This window comes from Pelophylax lessonae, assembly GCF_965119305.1.
Source record: "Pelophylax lessonae genome assembly, chromosome: 3".
Classification (NCBI taxonomy): Eukaryota; Metazoa; Chordata; class Amphibia; order Anura; family Ranidae; genus Pelophylax; species Pelophylax lessonae.
In genome coordinates, this window is record NC_138770.1 from 265,848,984 (window position 1) to 265,872,476 (window position 23,493).

At 43.6% G+C, this 23,493-nt stretch overlaps 1 protein-coding gene across 1 annotated transcript; it reads right to left on the reverse strand.

Moving 5' to 3' along the window:
- Nucleotides 1-1,910: 1,910 nt before the first annotated feature.
- On the reverse strand, nucleotides 1,911-23,200 carry EIF5A2 (eukaryotic translation initiation factor 5A2). The gene is made up of 5 exons (XM_082249015.1): nucleotides 23,078-23,200; nucleotides 19,325-19,510; nucleotides 18,005-18,109; nucleotides 11,791-11,922; nucleotides 1,911-3,572 (listed from the first exon to the last, which is right to left on the reverse strand). Exons 2-5 carry the CDS (start codon nucleotides 19,487-19,489, stop codon nucleotides 3,510-3,512), a joined length of 465 nt encoding a protein of 154 aa, XP_082105141.1. The 5' UTR covers nucleotides 19,490-19,510; nucleotides 23,078-23,200; the 3' UTR covers nucleotides 1,911-3,509.
- Nucleotides 23,201-23,493: the final 293 nt, after the last annotated feature.

The following is a 23,493-nucleotide window of genomic DNA, read 5'->3' on the forward strand; positions in this document are numbered from 1 at the left end:
AACTACAAAAGGAAAAAAAAATCCATTTTAAAAAAGTAAAAAATGCCAGGACCACAGATCCCACCCGGGAAACAGGTCCTTACTCCTGATGGCAAAAAAAACAAAACAAACTGAAGTTCTATAGCAGAAAGTGAGGGTATACCCCCTGGGGCATAGCCAAATTTGTTTCCACCTGAAAAGAGCAGCAATAAGCTCAGAGGTTCTAAGAAGATATGGTGCTGTGTCAGTCAGTAAACGAATACTAGTACGCGTCAACATAACCATTTGATTTACTTCAAATGCAATACTCCTCCCGTATGAATTTTTATTTTGGCTAAACCCTGGCCTGAACATGTTTTGTTCAGAACACAAAGTGGACCCTTTCATCAATACAGCGATCAATGTAGGCTTTTGAATGCTGCAATGCAGGTGCATTGTAAATTAAGTCATTTGGGGTCCCATTTGAAGTGAATTACACTGGTGCTACAAAACCCACATTACTGCAACACCTGGATCCAATACTGGGTGGTGGAAGGTGAAAAGTTTTCAAACCTTCGACTGCGAACAAAAATTTTATACTCACCCCAAGCCTTTAAACCATTAGCTCTGCACGAAGAAAAATCTAACATTGCAACCGCACTAACCTGACCAGCTACAGCTAGAACACAGGTCAACCCTCAGTTAGGGAATTTCAGGCTATAAACACAGATCAAGCCTAAAAACAAGGTTTTTCAAACCCATCTACTATACAAGGAAGGTTAAAGAAAATGACTAAAGACATCAGAAATCACCTATATTTTATTGATCTTATTAACTTTGTTCAATTCACAATTGTATAACCTAGTAACACAATTGAAACTTTACATGTTCTGATTAACCAATGAAGGTTTTACTTTACAGGGAAATGCAAAATATACAAGGCTGCTAGACTTTTGTACAATGAAAAAAGGTCAAACCCAATACACTATTTAAACCTGCCATTAGTTTAAGACTGAGTTTTTACTCGGTCAGTGTTTTCTACAGAACCTATTAAAAAGGTGTATATCAATGTGAGTATTGCTGCAAACTTAAGTACTTATGGAGGGGCAAAAGGTTTAGGTTTAGTTTTTCCCCTCTTGTGAACTGCAATGTCTGGGCTAGAGCATGCAGACTATTGACATTAAAGGACTAGAAAACATTTCCAAAAGCACAAAACTTCATGTAGTCACCACCCTTTGTTATCTCCTGCCATACTACTATCTACTCACTTCACACACAAAAATAAACTTCTAAGGATATGCTGCCATCGATCAACATAGCTCATAAGGATCTATTTGATACCATGGACCAATTTAACTTCTAACATTAGATGTATATTACAAGCATGGCAATACTGTTAATACTAGAAACAAGGGATGTTTAAGTGTGAGAAATAAGTTGCATTTATTGCTCAAATCCTAGTTATGCACCACCCTAGGTCCTTTTAAAGTCAGAAATACCACAATGCTATTTAGTGCATTTTTATTTGAGCCAGTGCAGAGCAATATACAAGTTATTTTGATGCATAATGATCCTCATGCACAATCTTTAAAATGCCCTCAAAACTTGCAACAATGGCAACCCCAACAAAAAAAGTTACTTCGGTCAGGGGCATAAAGGCAGAACAAACTCCGCTTTACCAGATAATGCAAGTATGGCTGTAAACCCCAAGTCCAGTTCACAAAATTATATTACTTTACAGCAGTACTCAAGGCAATTAAGGGTAGCAAACCACATACTTTTGATTGCAGCCTGAAAAGTGAAAGCGAACAGCATGAAAGCTGGGGAGTTGTAACCAATGGCAGGTGCAAAAAAAAAACAGAAAAAAAAAAAAAAACAGCAATATGATCCAACTAGGAAAAAAAAAAAAACAAAAAAAACAAAAAGTGTCTGAAGAATTGTCTCACTATGCATTGCCCAATAATCAGATCTTTATTTTACAATTCAAATAAAGAATTTCCAGACACATTGATATAGGCCCATAGTGTTATCAATGAGATGCATTGCTGGTCTGCATTACAGACAGATTTTAAAGGGAATTCCTGAAAGGGCAACAACAAGTTTGACTTGTGTAGTTTAGCCAGCCTCCCAGTAGTGCATTTTACTCCTATGCATTTCAAGTGTATTTTGTAAGCTTTAATTACTTCTGCAGTACCGAGCAATAAATGTGAAGCCCATTAAGTTTTGGGTGCACCTCAACACCAAATTTACATATTGGGATACAGAAAGATCCGGTAAATAACTTGCCATTTTGAGACAATTAAGTGTGTATAATGTTTAAGACAGATAAGACAAGAAAAGGAGGCACAAGACAATCTTTATATACATAGTTAGTCCAAAGGAAAAAGTAACAATTCAGGTTTGCGCAATGATTCATGACGACTACATATCCATAATGTGCACATGACAACCAGTAGCTCAGAAGCTACTCGTTTAGAGTTGCAAATTCATACTGAGGAAAAACGAATCCATGAAACCATAAACAAGCATGGACATTGTGAAATTGGCAATTCGGTATTAGACAGGATTCCCATTACTGGCAGTTTTAAGCCAGGCAAGATAAGCACTCAGAGATCCAATTTCCAGCATACATATTTGTGCTACAAAAAAGTAGATTCCCAATATTTAAAAGAAATCACACTGGAAGCACTGCAAACCAATTCCTGGGAAGGTGTTTACTTTGTTTAATATTTCAAGATAAATACAATAAAAGAAAAAGAGCAACTGAACTGCATTTTCTTTATTTTTTTTCAGTCGGATGACAAAGGCCTCGAGTGAAAATCTGTAGCATTTACAACTCTAATCCTCATTTTGTGCCATGTATGCCTGCTGTGTAGAATCACCCAACATACCCATGTGCCTGTGGGCAGGCTTTGACACCATTTTGATAAAGTTACAATATACAAGCCAACATGTTGTGGCAGGAGAGCACAGAGGTAATACAATTTACTTGCACATGGCCACCAGGAGTAGTTCTTTTTAAAGGAAGGGGCAGGAAAATGATGCATCAACTGGCAATCCTAAATCACTTTATTTTTGAAGGGTCCTAAGTTAAATGCATTTGGAGTTCCAAATGCTCAGACATGCAAAAGAAATTTTATTTTTGTTTCAGTTAACCTAAGCAGAATACAAAGTTGGCCTAACATTACACTAAAATTACCTTTATCATTTTTAGATGTTTACCCCATTACAGGCTTGATCTAAAGTACGCATCACAAGTAAACAGATTCTGAACTCTACTACACAGGAGTTTCTGTTCATTTGGACTCAATGCCTTTATGTTAAAGGTAACTTAAGTACTGAAGTTTAAAAAAACTGCAGTGATTTTGGAAATTGCCAGTTAGACTGCATAACCAAAATTTAGACTCCAGCAGTATTTGCAAACAAATCAAAAAAAAAAAAAAAAAATGAGGTTTTTGTGAAGGCCATAGCTTTGGTGACAATCAGAACCAAATTTAAGATCTGTGGTTAATCTTGACCTGAGCAGACAGCTCGAGTCTCAGGATCCCTGTTTATTTGGTCATGGCCTTGATGGCTACCGCACATTCTTCATCCATTGCTTGCAAAACTGAGATCTGCAAAAAAAAAAAAAAAAAAATATATATATTAATTTTAAACCTTATATTTACACCACTGAATACTTGCCAGTTAATCTTTGAAGACCTCTATAAATGAATATGCCAACCTGGCAAGTACACCAATCAAGGCACCCCGACACTTAAACTGGATCCTGGGAAACCATTGGAACAAATACAGCAAGAATCCAGCTTTACACGCAGTTGACAGTTTAAAGATCTGCCGTTTGAGTTAATTGGGGGAAAAACATACGATCTTAAGAGGTTATACTTGCCTGCGCTGTGCAATAATTTCGCATCGAAAAGTCTTGACCTGAGCGGGGACTCTAGGTCCTTTGACAGTGTGGCTCGGCTCAACCCCCCTCACAGGCTGTGGCTTAAAAGCAGGAGCCATTGGCTCCCACTGCTGCCAGGCACAGTGCTGGATCGAGATGAGGCTCAAGTATAAGGAGGGTTGTGGGAGCTACACGCCGATTACCCGAATGCACATGGAAAGAAGGGTGAATCCACGCACCCCATACAACCCCTCCTGTCTTTAGAACCACTTAAGAGTGAAAATTAGTGCATTTCTCGGTCTGTAAGAACGCTGGGGTTAAGTTAAATGCTGCATGACTTATTGCCTTAAAAAAACTCTTGCTTTTTGTGGATTACTTTTGAGATAACTGCCTTACCAAAGTTTAATTTTGCAATGTTTGGAACTTTATTCCCCCCCATCGTTATAACATGGTGCAAGATCAGTGAAGACCAAGAAATCAGAAAGTGAAGACAGAACACTGATACAAGGTTACAAATTTAAATTCCTAATCCAATATTGCTTGCACACTGATCATTCAACCCCTCCTTTCCACTGACTGTACACAAGTGGCCGCACTGATGCGGGTCTTGCAGGAGGCCTTACATGCGTACCTGCACAGCTGACTCCCAGGCACTTGAACACAGATTGCCTCAGTGATCACTGTGTAGCCTCACCAGTGTTCCCTCTTCTAAACTGAAAGAATGTTACCCCTCTCCTTGCAGGGTAGAAAACTGGAAAGTTTAAAAAAAAAAAAGCTCCATCTAGATTAAGGTTTGACCTAGGTCAGTGCCAGGGTTAGTGTCAAGGCAAGAGGCAAAAGATTGGGTCAGAATATTCTGGGTAGGGTCTGAAACTGCCATGAGGCAACAGAAGGTTTAGCCACATTCAAGAAGCCATCTTGTGTCAGGCACCAAAAGCTGTGGGATACTCAAAAAAATGTCCTAAGATTGTGCTGTATCAGCAAGTCAGGGACAAGCAGTAAAACATGCAGCTTGAGTCCCAAGATTTTACTGATCATGTCTAGTAAGCCTGGCCCACAGAAGAAAACCCAAAGAACAAATCCCATGGATACAACTGATCAGTGAAAAGTGTTGTAGCACTAATCAGATGGCTGCAATACATTGCAGGTGCCACTGCCCATGCTTCTCTAAGCCACAAGGATTGAGACATTTCTCTACACATGCTCACCCCAGTAGGGTACATGCAATGCAGGTTAAAATGGCAAGGCCCTGACTTGCCAAGAGGTTAATGATTTAAAAAAAAAAAAGAAAAAAAAAAAAAAAAGAGAAAGAAAGTCGCTTCTTCATGGGGGAACTGCTGAATGAATTGCTTTAGAGTTACTTTACTGGGTGAACCCAATCGGCATACATCACGTTCTGAAAACAAGGGTAAAAAGGACAGCTTAGGATATTTTCAATGCCCCCAGGACCCGAACAGTAACTTGGGGAAGGACTACACAGAAACTTAAGGTGGATCTAAACCCACATACCCAGTGAAGTGAATGAACAGCCTGAGATGATACAGAGATGGAACAAATCTCCCTAAATAAGTTTTACATGGAACAAATCTCCCTAAATAAGTTTTACATGCATATCTACCGTCTTCAGCTTTAGGGCTCTTTCACACGGATCCGTGCTGCTCAGCGGGGATCGATCCGCCGATCCCAGCTGAGCCGGCGGATGACAGCTCCATGTCCGCTTGCAGTGCGGAGAGGGAGGTGTCAGCCCCCGCTGCTCTCTATGGGGGATTGGATGAGAGCGGACCGCCTGTCCGCTCTCATCCGATCCCCAGGACGGATGGATAATAGGGTTTCCATCCGTCCGGATTTCACGGACAGGATCTGATGCGGATGGCAGCTGCTGACATCCGCTGCTCCATAGGGCTGAATGGGCATCCGATCAGATCCTCCTAAAAAACTGACAGGTGGATCTGATCGGAACGCCCGTGTGAAAGAGCCCTTATATACGCTTTAGAAAGTGCACATTGTGTTAGGCTCCATTCACACCTGGGCGTGAAGTTTTTTTGAGCGTTTTTGGAGCTGAAAAACGCTCAAACAAGTAATCCCCCCATTCATTTAAATGGCCCCTGTTCACATCCGAGCGTTTTAACGCCTGAAGCAAAACACCTGTAGCTGAAAAAAGTACATGAGCTTCTTTTTGGGCTGATTACCAGCGTTTGATAGATGTCAATGCCTGCCTCCAAAAAATGCCTAAAAGTCGCAGTAAAAACGCGTGAAAACGCTAAGCTCAAGTGTGAATGCAGCCTTGGAGATTCTCTTCCTCTCCAGTATGGAGTCTTGGCAAACAGCTGATTGGAAGAAAGGCACCCCCCCCCCCCCCCCAACTCAGGCAGAGACTTGCAGATATGTGCTGTGACAAGACACGCTTTCTGCCAATTTATTGCAATCTCTCAGGACATATTTCAACCTGTTTCTCAGTTACTGGAGAACTTGTCAGAAGTTTCATGATGATAACAGCAATGAAACAGGACTGGAGAGATAAGAAAACACTGCAGATATTTTGTGCCCAGGTCAAATTTCCTGAATCAGGTTTACATCAACTTAAAATGCTCACTACATCCACCAGGAAGCCTGCTGAAGTATTTGGATGGGACAGCATCAGCCCCTGTACTTCCACCTGGGAGGCCTCCTGAACATTATTAGCTTCTTCCAACTGACATGCACTCACCAACCCGCCCCTTTTGAATCGCTATGGTGTATCGCTTTGCATGTAGAATTTAGCTTACAGGAACACTTAGGAAAACACTGCCAGTTCATGCTGCAGGGCCAGAATGTCTTGTACTCAACATCCCAGGGGACCTTTGCTCTAAACTTTTGCATACATCACTACACTTCATATTCCTGATTAAGCATACAAGGATGCAACCCAATTATCTTGGTGAGGGAAAAAAAAAAAAAAAAAAAAAAAAAAAGACCTTGTTCCATACCATATGTCCATTTACAAATCACTGTGTAAACACAGAAAGAGCCTCAAAAAAAAAAAAAAAAAAAAAAGGTAGATATCAATCCCATGCCACTCTGTATGAAGACAGATGTCAGTTTAATTGCAAAATCTGGTTTGGCAACAGTTCTTAGGGTAGAATACTTTGGCCTGAAAAGTATTCAAGAGAAGGCCAACCAAGTAATGGAATAGATGACCTTGATTTATGCAAGCCTTTCAAAGCCCACACTGATTTTTCATTGGAGTCTACATTTAGAAACCTGAAGTTTCTAACCTGGAATACCTCAGACACCAAGATCTGTTAAGACTTGTGGAAACCCTCAGGCCTAGGCAATGCCAAAAGGAAGACGGGAAAAAAAAAAAAAAAAAAAAAAAAAAAGAAGAATGCCTCTTAGAGGTTTGGCAATATAAACCAGGTTGAATCTCAGATAACCCTTCTGGTTTGACAATTCCTTAAAGGCTAAACCCAAAAAAAAAACTCCCTTTTGCAATGATTGAATACTACCTTCCACCCCCTGCAGCTATGAAATCTTTCAAAAGCCAGCACCCCCCCCCCCCCCCAATTTTACCCCTAAAAGCCATCAAAATGTACTCTGGAGAAATTCACCTGATTTAGCCTACTTGTTTTTCCCAGGGATACAGAGCTCCAAGCACTAGAAAGTTTGTGAACCTCAACACTAAAACATGAGGGTAATGGAGTGTTAGATAGAAAGCAGATGTCTGGCTCCAGTGTCACCTTTTATTGAATTCTTGAGAAAAAAATTCCAAACTATAAATATCTGATGGTAAAAGATTTTTTCCCAAGGACACTAAACAAAAGTGTTAGGGGGGTTATAGCTCAAGGGGCCTTCATGTGCCTAGTGACCACTTCTGAAGGCAGCAGAACACAGGTGCCTGCCATCAAGCTGCATCCCTCAAATTAATGGAATTATCTTAATATTTTATTGTGCCTCTACACTCACCAGCCACTATTAGTTACACCTTGCTAGTACTGATGTGGACCCTTTTCCCCTTCAGAACTGCCTTAATTCTTTGTGGCATAGAGTGGAGGTGTTGTCCATATGGACCAAGATCTGAGGAATATTTCCAAGCTCTTCTACAGTTGCTGCAGATTTTTCAGCTGCACATCCATGCCAATCTCCTGTTCTACCACCTCCCAAAGGCACTATAGGATTGAGATGTGGTGACTGGAGGCCATTGGAGTACAGTGACCTCAGTTATATTCAAGAATCCAGTTTGAGTTTTGTGACATGGTGCATTATCCTACTGAAATTAGGCATGTAGTCAAAGGAATGACCATGGTCAGCAACAATATTCAGGTATGCCACAGCGTTTAAATGATGCTCAATAGGTATTAGGGGCCCAAAGTATGCCAAGAATATATCCACATATCACACCACTAGCGTGAACCGTTGATGAAAGGCAGGATAGATCCATGCTGTCATGTGTTCAAGTTCTGGGCCCAACATCTGAAACAGATTTAGAACAGGCAATGTTTTTCCCCAGTCTATTGTCCAATTTTCGTCAACCGGTGTGAACTTGTAGCCTCAGTTTGGGCTCTCACACGGCCGCTCCGTGTGAAAGCTCCACTGCAGGACTTTTTTTTTCACGGAGCGGACGACATTTGTCATCCGCTCCGTAGGCCCGCATATCATCCCATCCGTTTGCAGATGATATGCGGACATAATGTAAGTCTATGGGCATTGTGGATGTCAGCGGATGACACTGCTGACATCCGATTTTCCTTCCTTTCCGTTTTTTACATGGAGGAAAAATAGGGTTCTGTTCCGTTCCAAAAAAAAAAAAAAAAAAGAACAGAACTGAAAGGAGGAAAATCGGATGTCAGCGGATGGTATTCCGCTGACATCCGCAATGCCATAGACTTACATTATGTCCGCAAAAAATAGGATGATTTGCGGACACACGGAGCGGCCGTGTGAAAGAGCCCTTTCCGGTTTAGATGTTAAGACTGACACCTGGTGTAGTCTTTTGCTGCTGTAGCCCATCTGCTTCAAGGTGTTGTGCATACCTTGGTTTAAGGAGTGGTCATTTGAGTTACTGTTGGCCATCATCTCAAACTAGTCTGCCCATTCTCTAACCTCAACACAACTTCGCTCACTGGAAGTTTTCGGACCATTCTCTATAAACCCTAGAGATGGTTGCATGTGAAAATCCCAGTAGATCAGCAGTTTTTTAAAATACTCAGACCAGCTCATCTGGCACCAACAACCATGCCATGTTCAAGCCACTTATATCCCCTGCTTTCCCATTCTGATGTTTGAACTTCATGCATCTAGACATGGTGACTATTTGCTGGAGTTGCTGCCAAGCAACTGAACAGGTATAACTAATAAAGTGACTAGTGAGTGTACATCAGCCATAACTCAACCACCCATGTAATATAGTTTGCCTTTTTGCTGCCAAAACAACTGACCTATTGAGGCATGGGCACCCCTAAACCACTGAATGTATGCTGTGGCATTTGGTACCAAGCAAACATTTAAAGCCTGTAAGTTTTGAGGTGGGGCCTCAGACAATCAGACTTTTCTAGCACATTTGACAGATGCTGGATTGAACTGAATCTGGATAATGAGGAGGCTATCTTGAACTAGTGTTCCTCAAACTATTCTTGAACTGATTTTGCAGTGTGCACTATGCTGTCGAAAGTGGGCACTCCTCAGGAAATATTTCCATGAAGGGTATGTAGTCAGTAAGCAATTAAGGTAGGTAGTACGTGTCAAGTAACACGATGGCAGAACCCAAGATTTCCCAGCAGAACATTACCCAATGTATCACACTGCCTCTGCCAGTCTGGCTTCCTAACATTACATTCTGGTGCCAATCTCGTCAAGGTACGATGTACGCACACCCAGCCTCCCATTTAAAAAAGTGATTCAGACCAGGCCACCCTCCATTGCCCAGAACTGCCTCAGTCTAGTTCTGATGCTCATGTGCCCATTGTATGCACTGGCCATGGATACAGGTCAGCATGGGCACCCAGAAAAATGGACATTGCCTCAACTGCAATGTCCATTTTTCTGCTTTCAACATCTTCAGGGACATGTTTACTTGCTGCCCAATATATGCCAGACACCATTGTAACAAGAAGGTTATTCACTTAACCAGTCTGTGGTCAAAGTTATGGCCAGTTGGTCTATATTGCCTTAAATTTTAGGCTTTATATTTGGCTTAGGTTTTAATATCCTTTAAGTGTTTAAGAAAGCTGCATGACTGGACAAAACTTCATGCAGATGTTTAGAAGCAGAAAGTCTGTAACTAGACACTTGAATACAAACTATTTACAAAAGTAAAGGGACTGGACATGTTCACCTCAAACCATTTGAGCACAACTATTGCAATTTGGGACGATTTTTGTAATCCTTGACTTTGAGAACATACAAGCTATTGCACTCAGCCAGGGTGTCAAGAGCATCAGACCCATTGGCCTGCGCCCAGCATTCAAGAGGATTAAAGTGGTTCTAAAGGCTCAAGGTGTTTACCTTAATGCATTCTATGCATTAGCTAGAGAACCTTCTGGATGCAGCTACACCCCCCAATATACTTACCAGACCCCCATCTCAATCCAGCGATGTGAACAAAAGCAGCAGTTCTCCAGGGTCGTATTGGCTCACAGCAGCTGGACCCATTGGCGAAGGGACGGGGGGGGATTTCTACAAGAGTAGGGTTGCAAAAAAGTGGAGGAGAGCGAGACCCATGAGAGGCTTGCTTTTGGGGGCATGAACAAGGATGGCAAGAGACCCAAAAAAAGGAGGATCTGGGCTGCCCTGTGCAAAGCCGTTGCACAGGGCAGGTGTAACGGGTTATTTAAAAAATGAAATTAAATCTCTCATTCACAAAAACTAAGTCACTTCTCCAGACCTGCCTATGGTGGACAATGAGATGGGAGCTGCTGCCTGGTTACCAACATCAGATCGAAGTTAATCATTGTATCCTTTCTATATAAAGCAGTTTATGTACTTGATGTATACAAGTGCATTAAAGAACTGAATAGTCAGAAACACAATGAAGATACAATTACTATGGCTGATTTTTGCACACAGTAAGGGATCAGCTTTGGAACATCAAATTGGTATACGCTTTAGAAAAAGCCCGCTGCATTAAGAATTTAAACATGGCTACAGCAAAAAACGTTGCTCAAAATTCACATGCAAAGGAAATTGAAGCTTATGAAAGTAGAAGTTCATTAAAATTAACTCAATATTCGCAGCCACATTTTAAGACAAACCTATGTAGCCCTGTAAAGAAGAAATCTATACATACATTTTCTGAAGCTGCTCTGTTCCCATGCTGACCAGTCAGCTTCTGTGTGGGAGTGTGCAGAAGCAGCAGACAACTGAAGCCCCATAGGAATCATGGGTGAGGTCACTTCCCTGCCATTGTCCACTGTCTCCTGAACATGGCATCTGCCACTGCAGACCAAACTGGCTTAAAAAAAAGGCAAGTATTGTAATTTTTGCTATACAGGATTAGATAGGTTATCCTTAGAATGCGGCTGCCAGTAGATTTAGAGAGGTTTTAGATTTAACTTGAACTTCCACTCTAAACACCACAGATTTGCAGCATTAGCATACTGAAGTAGAACAAAAACTGAATTCACATTGAAAACCTGTAAGGTTTCTGCTGGTTCACAGACATTTCCCCTCAACTCTATTCAGGTCACGACAGCAGATACATACATCTCTCAAGTGGGCATAAATAAAATCTCACCTATGATAGCTGTTCTCAATCATGCAACCATATCCCCTTACTAGTCTACCAACTAAAGATTGCGTTTGCCCCTCATTTTAGTAAAAGCCATTAGGACAAGCCATGAGTGATCTCCCCTATAGGGACAGGATTTGCAGCAATACAAAGCAGATCCTATAAAAAAAAAAAAAAAGGCTGACCAAGGTTTGCTTGCAATTTACTGAAGATAAAACATTTCAATGGATATTTAACTTACCATGATCTCATCACCCGCTTCATATCTACCCTCTATTTCCTTTCCCAGGTCTCCGTCTGGCAGCTTGAGATCATCACGAACGTCACCATTGTCACACAGCAGTGACAGGTATCCATCGGTAATGCCAATAAGCTGTACAATGTGTGGAAAAAAAAAATATGCATAAGGCACAGTATATTTAAATGGAACTAAACTCAACTTCGAAAACTGAGCAGTTTTTAATTGCAGAAGATGCATGCTAGGTCTCTTCAACAAAAATACAAATGTTCCTGCCTGGTTGCAGTTTGACTGAATGTACATGGTGCCTGGAAAGCAAGCCAAGCTGCACATGCACAGTATATAATTTTGCGCCTGAAAACCCTGCACCTGGAGAGATGACCGCAACTGGAAAAGGATGAAACTACAGCATTGCTAGAAAGTGGAGTATACTGGGAAGTTTAGTTCTGCTTTAGGGCAAGCATAAGACCACCACATTAAATCCTGCAAGTCAGAAAGCTTAAAGGCAGCATGAACCCCCCCCCCCCCCCGAAAAAAAAAAGGTATATGTATTTTAGTAGCTTACCCAAGCTTAGACCTAGTGGATGTAATCTTTAGGCCATCCTTTAACACCTGTTTATCCAGCCAGTTTTTCCCCTCTGTTCAAATTTACCACACTAAGCTGCCCAGCAAAAGTGGCAGCTAGAGGGTTGAGACAACCATTAATCAAGGAAAGGGGGTGCTTATTTACATAAAATCTTTATCCCCAAAAAATGAATTTTTGTCTTATAAAATCCATTTTCTCGGATGTTCATTGACGGACACAGCTCCATATCGTCGAACCTTGGGTTATGCTGCTCTCCATAGGAGTAGGCAGAAACAAATTTGACTACACCCCTAGAGCAGTCCTGGGGGGTATACTTCCCACTCAATGCTATAGGACTTCAGTTTGTAACAGTGTCAGAAGAATACATAACCCAACTTAAGTAGAGGGGTGGGTGCTGTCTGTCAGAGAAAGGATTTCACGTTAAGACAATAGTTTTAGTTCATTGACGGACACAGCTCCATAACTTTTGACCATCAGGACACCCCAAAACAGTCTCAACATGAGGGGGCAGGAAAAACAGCAATGCACATAATTCCCGAAAAGGGCTGAACATAGCCAGCCAACCAGGTAAACCAGGAGCAACTGGAGCTCAACCAGAAAATACACCCTCAGAGGCAGGAGCCTCTGCAACAGCAGCCCACAAAACTGGCCGAACACAGCATCCGCAGATGTGATTACATCCACCTTGTAAAACTTGGTGAATGTATGCAGACCACCATGTGGCCGCTTTGCACACCTGAACCACTGACGTCTTGATGACAAAAAGGCACTAAGCCCCCTTGTAGAATGCACCTTAACAGGGAAAGGAGGACCCTGACCCTTAATGGAATAGGCCTGCACCATCTGCCTGGTCCATCTGGAAATGGTCACAGCCTGCCCCTTACAAGATCCATCCGTAAGGACAAGGAATCGATTTCCAAATCGACTCAGTCACCACCAGGTAAACCCCGCCAGGTACACCCCGAACCACATACAGGAAATGCAAAGCAATTTTTTTTAGGATGTTTCAGCTTGGGGCACAAGGCAGGCAACAAAATGTCTTCATTCAAGTGAAAATCCAAGACGACCTACAGAACGGACTGACAGGGATGTAGCACCAGTTTGCCCCTGTGAACCACCAGGTAAGATGACCGACAGGACAATGCAGCCAGTTCTGACACCCTGCATGCAGACCTTACTGGAGGAGCCAGGTGGCAAACCCCCCTAGATGAAAGAATTTGCAGCAAACGAGAAAAAAAAAAAAAAAAAAAAAATCGTCCAATGCAGAAATCTGGCCCTTGATGGTGCCCAGAGCAAAGTGTTGATCTATACCTTGTAGAAACAGCAGCTGGGACACTGAAAAAAACAGGGTGAAACACAAGACTCACAAGTACACCCTCCAAACTGAAAATATTTTCCTAGAAGTAGATTTTCTAGCTTTTAACAGTGTAGGAATCACCAAAATCAGACAACCCTCTATCCTTCAGCACCTGGCTTTCAATAGCCAGGTCATTAAAGCCAGCGATCCTAAAGCAGGATCGAAGATCGGCCCATGAGATAGAAGATCTTCAAGAACATCGGCTACCAGCCTTACGAGGTAAGCATGCCAACACCGGGGAGGTCAGTCTGGGACCACCAGAATGACTGGAATCCCTTCTGCGCAGAAGTCTCAGCAGCTGTAGTGGAGGAAAAGCATATCAGACTATACCCACCCCAGGGGACCACCAGAGCGTCAACCAAAGGATGCCGAGATCTTGCCACAAACATCTGAACCTTTCGGTTGAGACTAGAGGCCAACAGGTCCAGATCGAGAGTCCCCCCACTAGAGACAGTTATTGAAACCATTTGCCCAGACTCAGGGCCTGCCGACAGGTAATCCACCTAACAATTTTCCACCCCTGGAATGTGCTCAGAAGAGGGCTGGAAAATATTGTTCTGCCCACCTTAGAATGCCAGCAACTTCTCTGGTTGCTAGGGCACTTTCGCCCCCCCCCCCCCCCCGATTGACATTGCACAGCCGTGGCATGTCCGACTGAATTCTTACCAGACACCCCTGCAGACGATCCGTCCACAGGGACAGGCAAAGCCCGATTGCCCAAATCTCCTGGATAGACTGGACTCCTCCCGAGTACAAACCCCTTGAGCCAAATATGTGCTCAAGACACCTCCCCACCCAGACAGGCTGGCATCCATGGTAACCACTGTCCAGTACAGGGGGGAGAAAGGACTTCCCTTGTCAAAGCATCGGGGAATGGAGCCACCAAAGCAAGGATCCCCTTGCACCCTGGCTTAACAGGATCAGATTGTCCAGAGATTGAGATTCTTGTCCCCATTTGGCAAGAATCTCCTTTTGCAGAGGCCTGGTATTGAGCAAACAAAATTTGCATGCAAGTCCTGAAAGACGACTGCCAGTTGAACAGTTGAACAGGAGACAAATTGCATACTGCAACTTCAGCAGTTTCACTTCTGAATTTAGCCTCAGCCAGGCCCAGGTAGTCCAGGTTGCTGGATGGAAACAGAGCTGATTTCTGAAAATTCAGCATCCAGTTGAACTCTAAGAGTTTGCACAGTGATGTCCAGAAAGACAGATGGGAGACAATGCTCGCAGAAGGCGATCGTCAGGTACTCCAGTACTGCGATCCCCCTCTGCCTCAGCAAGGCTAACCCCTGGGCCAACACTTTTGGGAGCTGAGGCAAGACCAAAGGGTAACGCTACAAATATTAATGTCCCTCTCTCACGGCAAAGTGAAGAAAATGCTGGTGCCCTACATATGTTGGGATATGAAGGCAAGCATTTAAGGTCTGGGAGACACCAGCATTGAACCTACCCAGAGAATAAGCTCTTATCCACGGGTCTTTCAAAGACTGGAAACCTCCACCAGAAGCATGGCTTTATTCATTCAATCTGGAAACCTGAGAATCCACAACTGGAGGAACAGCGAGTTTCTTCAAAATGATACCTCCTAGTGAAACTTGGGTATCCCAACCATGCGTTTCAGGGATAACCACTGACTTGCGATAACCTCTGCGAAATAGGCAGGAAAGGGTAACACCTTAGTCACCTTGGTCTGCAGGTACCAAATTGCACTGACACAGCATTAGTTGTGTCTTCCAATTTTAAAGTTTCCCGCACTGATACAATTAGTGCCTCCACATGTGCCTTTTCAGGCGCGGCTGCAGGGGAAGGGGATTCATCCTCACTGTCAGAGCTCTCAGGGTGTGGATGGAGACCCGGTGGGTAGACCCTCGTCTGTGGCAGGCAAATCCACCTCAGAATCTGAGGTAGAGGAGACTGCTGAAGGCAGAGGGCGCTTCTTGCTAGGCTGCTTTGAATTGGCCATATCTACTTCTTACCCTAATTACGGTCAGGGCAGTGTGAGACCCTGAGGGTCCTGCAGCGTCCGAGAGTGGGTCAGGTGGTGACACCTGCTCCAGGGATTCTATGGTTAACCTGGAGGTTGCCCACAATATTGTGAAAAAAAGTGCAATAAAAACCCTTCACCGCTGCAGTACTACAAGTCCCAGCGCACTGAAGGCACCAAGAGGGAGCTGTACCCCACAGGAAAAGGATGCAGAGCACCAAGCTGCTTGCCATAAGAGAATGAGGAAGCACCTACACTGCCAGTAGACGCCCAATGCTGCATCACCACTCCACAGGCTACAAGAAAAAGATTTTACATGTGGTTATTGCTAGCATCTGTAGTAGCCACTAGCCGTTACCAGTGTTCTCCTGGCAGGGACAGCTCCACGGAGGGATTTGCCCACCCAAGCATTAAGGGTCCTTTCACACATGTCCGTTCCGCCGGACTCCGTTCTGCTCAGTGGGGGATCGATTCGCCAGTGCGGAGACGGAGCGGTTAGATCCCCGCTATGTGACAGACAGAAGGAAAACAGGGTTTCCATCTGTCCGGCTTTGACGGAAAGGATCGGATGGCAGCGGAGAGGTCTCTGCTGACATCCACTGCCCCATAGGGATGCATGGGGTATCCAATCAGGTCCGCCTGAAAAGCTGACAGGCGAATCTGAGCGGACCATATGTGTGAAAGGAACCCAAGAGTGTAAATGCTGCCAAAATTCAGCATGTCCACTAATCAGCTAAATGGCAGGTGGGACAAACATGAGGGTGAGAGTTTCCCCAGGTGCCTTGAAGGTTGACACTTAGAGCACAGAAGTGAACATCTGGTTTTTCATCAAAAAGGAACTTTAATGTGCACTTAGGCTGGCCATAGAGGATACAATTTTAAGATTTACCTTCAACTATGTAGTGCAAAGGCCTGCCTTACAGGATACAATTGTGTTTTTAGTTTTGACCTATTTTATGGATTTTGATAAAACAGAAACAGAAGAAAATTGAACATGTATGGCCAGCCTTCTTGATGCAAGCAGCCATTTTGATCGATTTTAGCAATGGCCAAGTTAGGAAGACCATGGCAAAATCTAAACTGTGGTAAAAAGGTATAGCATGTTATGTGAATTGAACCTATTAGAAACAATAGATTTCTGCTTGTTCATTTATTGGGTCTGTGCAAAGTAAAGCCACCCACTGCACATTACATGAATGAGCTCCAAGCATGGTCTGTTGATGCAGCAAGACAGCTTTTTTTAAAGAGGTGTAGGGCATGGCAAGGTATGTGCACTGTGGTACACAAGTGTGGGTTTTCCAGCACCAACTGTACTTCGCAATGTCACTTTAATGTGCATTGCCACAACCCAAGTTGCCAAGGTTGGCTTCACACCTGTCACTTTGCCCTGATGAGTAATGTCCTAACTGGTAAGAGTCATGAACATATCAATGTGGAATTCAGACAATGTTTGTGTGCATATATTGCCTAGGCATTAAGAGATTTGCACCTTTGTAAAATTCCCCACCTCATCTTTGCCTAAAAGTTGCATACGCCAACAGAGCTTGATGCAGACAATATGGATATTCTTCCAAAGGGTTGAATTTTAAGACAATACCACAGTGCTGCCTTGACACCCCATGCATTTGCACTGTTACAACAGAAATAGTGGTGGCAGTCAGCACCACCCAAACTTAGTAATGTTACTAATATACACGAGTAAACACGGGTGGCTTTGTTAAGAAACCCATTTCTCCCAATTAAAAATTCAGTTACACTACAATCACTTTAAAGTCATCTGAGCTTTAGCTAAACTAGCATCACCGGAAGGGCAGGTGGAGACAAGGTCATAATGGGTCCAAGATCCGATGTTTCAGTCAAGTGAAACTCATTACAGTATGCCAAATAGGAGGCTACTAGGCCCCTACATGATATCGCAATAAAGTTTAACGTTACATAGGAACATATGCTGTGAGTGAGCAAAAAATCTTAGGCCATTCACAATCAACTAAATAGCTCAAAAAGGTTTTTAAAGCGATGACCAATGGACAATCTGAGGTTATCAACATTTGTCACCATTTCACAGGCATGCACAATTTTGAGGCTTGACATGTTGGTACCCAGTTGTTGCAGCCTCTTCACCAAAAAAGAAAAAATTTTGTGTCAACTAAAAGTTATAATTTACTGCGTTTGCTGTCATAAAAGATGTGACCATGTCTGACAAGATTTGCAACTACCACCATTTTAGTCTCCAGAGTGTGTACTTATTGTAATGTGTGAAAACAAAAATGGCTCTGGCAGCATAGATTACCTGGTAGTCATTTCTTTTAATATTAGGAACATCCATATTGTGGGTGGATGGACAGATATCTTCATACTTCTTACCGGTGAAGATATCAATACCAACAAGGTGAACCTGCAAAATACAAAAAGGCATTAGCACAAGAACAGATTTTTTTTTTTTTTTTAATACAAAAAGGGGCATTCTAGCTGTTAGCGCAAAACTTTTAAAGCGCAAAACTTTTAAAGTACTTCTGTCATGAGAAGTGTAAAGGCAACCCCTGCAGACATCAACTTGCCAAACTGCTAAATATACATACATATCTGCTTGCTTTAGTCTAGAGTCAAACAGAACAAGATTGAGAAAAGGTTCTCATTGACTTACATGCTTGTTCAAGGTCTGTAGTTAGTCATTTCACAAGTGTGCACAATTTTAAGCTTGGACATGTTGGGCATTTACTTGGCGTAACATCTTTCACATTATACAAAAAAAAAAAAAAAGAAAAATTGTGCTAACTTTACTGTTTAGTTTTTTTATTTTATTCATTAAAATGTATTTAAAAAAATTGCATTTGGAAGATCACTGTGCAAATACAGCGACAAAATATTGCAACGTCTGCCATTATATTCGCTATGGTCTTGCTAAAAAAGTTTTTTGGGTTACCAAGTAATTTTCTTGCAAAAAAAAAAAAATTTAACTTTTAAGAGTCGGTTCACACTGGGGCGACATGACTCACTACTTCGATAGCGACTTGTCAGTCCCGTGCACCACGACTTCGGAGCGACTTCACATAATTGAAGTCTATGCAAGTCGCCCCGAAATAGTACAGGACCCTTTTTCTAAGTCGGAGCGCCTTGTGTCGCTCCTATTAGAACGGGTCCTGTAGGGGTCAATGGACCGCGAGGGAGCACAACTTGTCAGGCTAACAAGTCGCCTGACAAGTCACACTAATGTGAACCGAGTCTAAACAAATGTCAGAAATAGGCCCGGGTAAACAAATGTCATAAATAGGCCCGATCTTAAAATGTAAACTGTGCCCCAGGGTCTATCTGGTATCGCAGGGCACATTCTACTGGGACAAGTTTCCTAGGTTTAAATTAACCTGGAGCAACCCATTTGCTCAATCCACATGCATACTGTGCTTCCAGCTACACTGACTGATTTTTACTATTCCTTATAGGGTCTGGATAAACCTCCCAGTGTTATGTGGACATTAAATACCAACTGTCCAATTTTCAGCACAAATGTTTAATTTGAAAAACAAAAAATGTGATGTTACTTCTACAACCTTAAAGGTCCAAAAGTTTAAAGTTTATACCCAACCAAGCATGAAATACATTATACAGTTACCTTGGCATGACCGTGCTTGCCAGTCTTGGAAGTTGACATTTCAACAATTTTGCAGGGACGCGATTTCAGAACCACAAACCCGTTCTTACGCAGGGCAGAGCACTGCATAGGAAAGGTGGCAGAAGCCCCAGCATCTCCAGTGTGGAAATCGATGTCATCTGACATATTGGTGGGTGTGGGTGTCTACTTGTACTAGAAAGAAAGAAGAAAAATGCACATTTGTACAGAAGCTACAGAGTTAACTCCAAAAACAGACCTAGTTAAAAAACCCACAAAATTCCTTTGGAATTTACACGGAAGGAAAAAAAACAATCCTCCCTTTGGTTCAAAGCATGTCATTGCCATGACGGGAGACAGCTACACAGGTGGTTCGGCCCAATAGTGTCTAACCTCTGCATTTCAGGGGCACCTATGAGACAGGGCAGCAACCAGCCCCTATCGCATAGCAGGCTGAAACGCAAAGGCTGGACGCTGTACTGAGCGGTTGCCTTTAGTGCTATATGCCCCCAAACAGTGTTACCTTAGAAATTCTCCCCAACAGGTACACAAACTGACATTTAACAGATTTTCTAACCCTTCCCCATCAAAATCTAAAGGGCTCTCTTTGGTTAGTGTTCAATTAATGGACAAGTCACTTACAGGTTGGCTTATGGAACATACAAAAAGCCAACCCTAAGTAAGGCTTTCCTTAAGTGAGCCAAAAAATGGAGGCCAATAAAAAAAATAAAAGACAGCATTCACTAGAAAGATCTTTACCGGTCTTTGGGTCCCTGGCGCCAGCATGCTTGTTTACTGGCACCCGCCTGCGACTCCTTGTGCCTTCACAGCTAGCTGCCCACTGCGCTTTGTGAATGGTGCCACAGCTTTATGGTATCTGTAAAGCTGTCCCAGAAGGTAGCGCGTTGGGGTGGGGAGACTTATCTGCATTATATGTGATGGGCCCCCCCCCCCCCCCCCAAGAGAAGAGCATGAGTGCTGTACCAAGTACTTGTATGAGAAAGTATACTGTTGTCTTTGTATTGCTTCTTTATGTGAAATCTCTAGTGTTCCTGCAAGTTACTTTGCTTTTCTATTATAAACTGACCAAACTAGGCAAGAGAACACTGTGTGGTCAGTTCTCTAGCTATGATGGGAACTCTTTATTCCAATGATCAGACTTGTCCCGACAGCCCCACTGTACAGCCATTCACTGACAAGCTCAGTGTGCTGCCGCTTCTCCTCTATCACAGGGTGGGGATTTAGGACTAAATACAGACCTAGGGTGGGGCTTTAGGACTAAATACAGACCTGTGCTTTGTTACCATAACACAAACCACGTACACCTTGCTGGCATACCAAATCGCATTGATGAGAAGCTTCGTTGGCAAAAAAAAAAGTGCATCTTTAATGCATTGCATTTGCAATCAAAGTTATTGTGCAGTCTTAGCAAAACTGATGTGCATGGGCACACTAACTGAATGTAGCCCAAGATATTACAAAAAGTTACTTTCAAAACTTGTTTTGGTAAACTTCAATGTTCAAAGGCCATTAGTTACATAATGCAGTAAATAATCAGTTTAGGTGCCTTCTACTCGTCTCTAAAGGAAGAGCACATACTTTGTGCTTCAGATAAATGCAAACCTCTACATACCACACCTGACAGGAGAATAGCACATATGAAATGCTGTACCATTTACAACTCACAACGATACTGCAAACACATCCCATTCAAAATGGCTAAGCTCAAGCAAAAATATGGCAGGCTGCCTTTGATTGAACAGACACCATAGTTGGGAATTTACTAAAAGCAGAGTGGACAATCTGGAGAGCTCTGCATAGTAACCACATTCCCCTATACACAAACACACATTTGAGCTGTTCTATTGTATTCTGACATGGAGACTACACGACTGATAAGTGCTGCAGGTGACCTGCTGCAAGTGCAAATTTAACTAAAGTCCCCATTTGAGAGAAGACAGATAAACTTCTCTAAAACAGAATGACCACAGATTGACAGAAATTCAGTTGTCTGAGCCAGACAAAATTTCAATCCACCTATGGCCAGCTTTAGTAAGCTCCCCTCCATGTCTTGGGTGGCTCTGTACACTCAGATGTGCAATTTTAGAATGAATGGCACCACCCTTAGACATGCAACCTGTGATGCTCTGCCTTTACAGCACAATATGATTGTGCCATTTATCTACAGTTTGGCTACATTCATGAGGGCATAAAAATCTGGCTTTTTACACGTTTTCTTCTAACACAAGATAGAGTAATGACCAGAGTAATGACCAGTAAAAGGATGAGTAACTACTTATGCCAATCGGTCCTGTTTGACACCACCCGCATCTGACAAACATGCATAGGATGGTTCTCATGTGCTCGGATTTTGTCTTTACAGATCTGAAAGCATTGCAAGTTAAACGCACCTGTGTGAAAGTCTCCATTGAAAACAATGCAGCTGTGTTAAGATTCTTAAACAAAACTTGTAAATTTGTTTTTCAGAGTGCAAAAAAAGCTTTCAAAGTATAACTAAAAGGCAAAACTTTCATTTTGGATAGCGGACAGGAGGGTTACAACCCGTTTGCTTTTTCCATCATGTCTTATTGGGGAGATTTACCTTCACTTCCTGTATCATTCCCAAAACAGGAAGTGAGAAAGTGAATCCCTTACCCCCACCCCACAGTATCACCATTATGGGCACAACCCAAAATGAGGGATTCTCTTACTTTCCTTTTCAATAATAGTAAACAGGACAAAGGGTGAAGCCCCCCAGCAGCGGAAGATACACCAAATAAAACGTATAGGTGATTTAATCCATTCCCATCCAAAAACTAAAAAAAAGTTCTGCCTTTTAGGTAAAACTTTAGAGTTTTAAGAGATCAATGCAATTAAATGTTACAATGAGATCTAGATTTCCTGAGACTGCTTGCCAACATGGATTAGTGCCATTTACTCTGCAGTATCTAAACACAAGGATCGGTATACAAATGTCCATCACTGGTCACAATGGGCATGTGAAGAGCCTGCACGGGCCCCAGCAGCAGTACTACTAGAGAGTCATCCGGGCCTGGCCCATTGATGATCAGTGTAGAAGAGCGGCCTTGGTGAGAAGCTCCAGGCAGGTGACAGCTGTGCTCCGGGCTGGCTCCTATAGGTGGATGAAGATCGGCCCACAGTGTTGTCTCTCCAGCCTCCCCTGTAGCGATCCCTCGCACACAAGGCGTGCAGAGTCTATGGAGGTGCGATCGGCCGTACATGTGGCAAACAATGGTGACACAAAGCCCCACGCCCGGCACCACGTGTCCGCCCCATGGCTGAGTCCTTTACGGCAAGCTACGCAGGAGCCGGCATCGCCCTGTCGTGGCGGCCTGGCAACGCTCCCCTCCCCCCCGCCAGGCTCAATGACTGTGCGCTCCCCCACAGGCCCGCCGTGACATGGCGCCGGCACAACGAGCCCAGTCCAGAGATGGAGGTGATGAAGGTGAAGGAGGCATGCCGCTGCTGGCAAACACCTCCCCTCCCCCGCCCTCACCTCACGCTCGGCACCGCAGCATGGCATGCGCGCAGGCCTCGCGCTGTGGACCAGATGGAGGCCCCGAGTCCCCGCCCGTGCCGGCCTCACCCTGTCCCGCCACCGCCGCCAGCCTTTCCCCTCCCTCTGCCGGCTTCCCCGAGCCATGCCTCCGCACGAACCAGCAACGTCCGCCGCCTGTCACGTAAAAGCGTCGCTTACAAGAGGGGAACCCGGGCGCCATGCTAACCCTTCCTTACCTTCCAACAAAAAAAAAGGAACGTCACTGCGCAAACGCGCCCAATTTCACTGCGGCAGCCCGGGAAGGCGGGGACAACAGAAACTTCTCCCCGAACGGCCCCTCCGCTTCCGGTTTTATGCTGGGCGGGTACAGGCTTTACAATGGACGAGCTGCCATGGTGGGCGGGGCCGCCGCGTCTAGATCCGGCGCGAAGTGACACATACAAGAATTAGGCCCCGCCCTCGCCGGCTGCGTCACGCTGCAGTCTGAGCGGCCCATTCTGTGTGAGTGAGAGCTGGAGCCGAGCCTGGCTGCCCAGGCCTCAGTTCATGTACATAGCCTGCTGGGAGTGCGTGAAGTCTAATGCCAACACCATTGTTACAAAGTCTTCAATAATAGAAGACATAGTAACTGTTATAGGAAATTCACCATTTG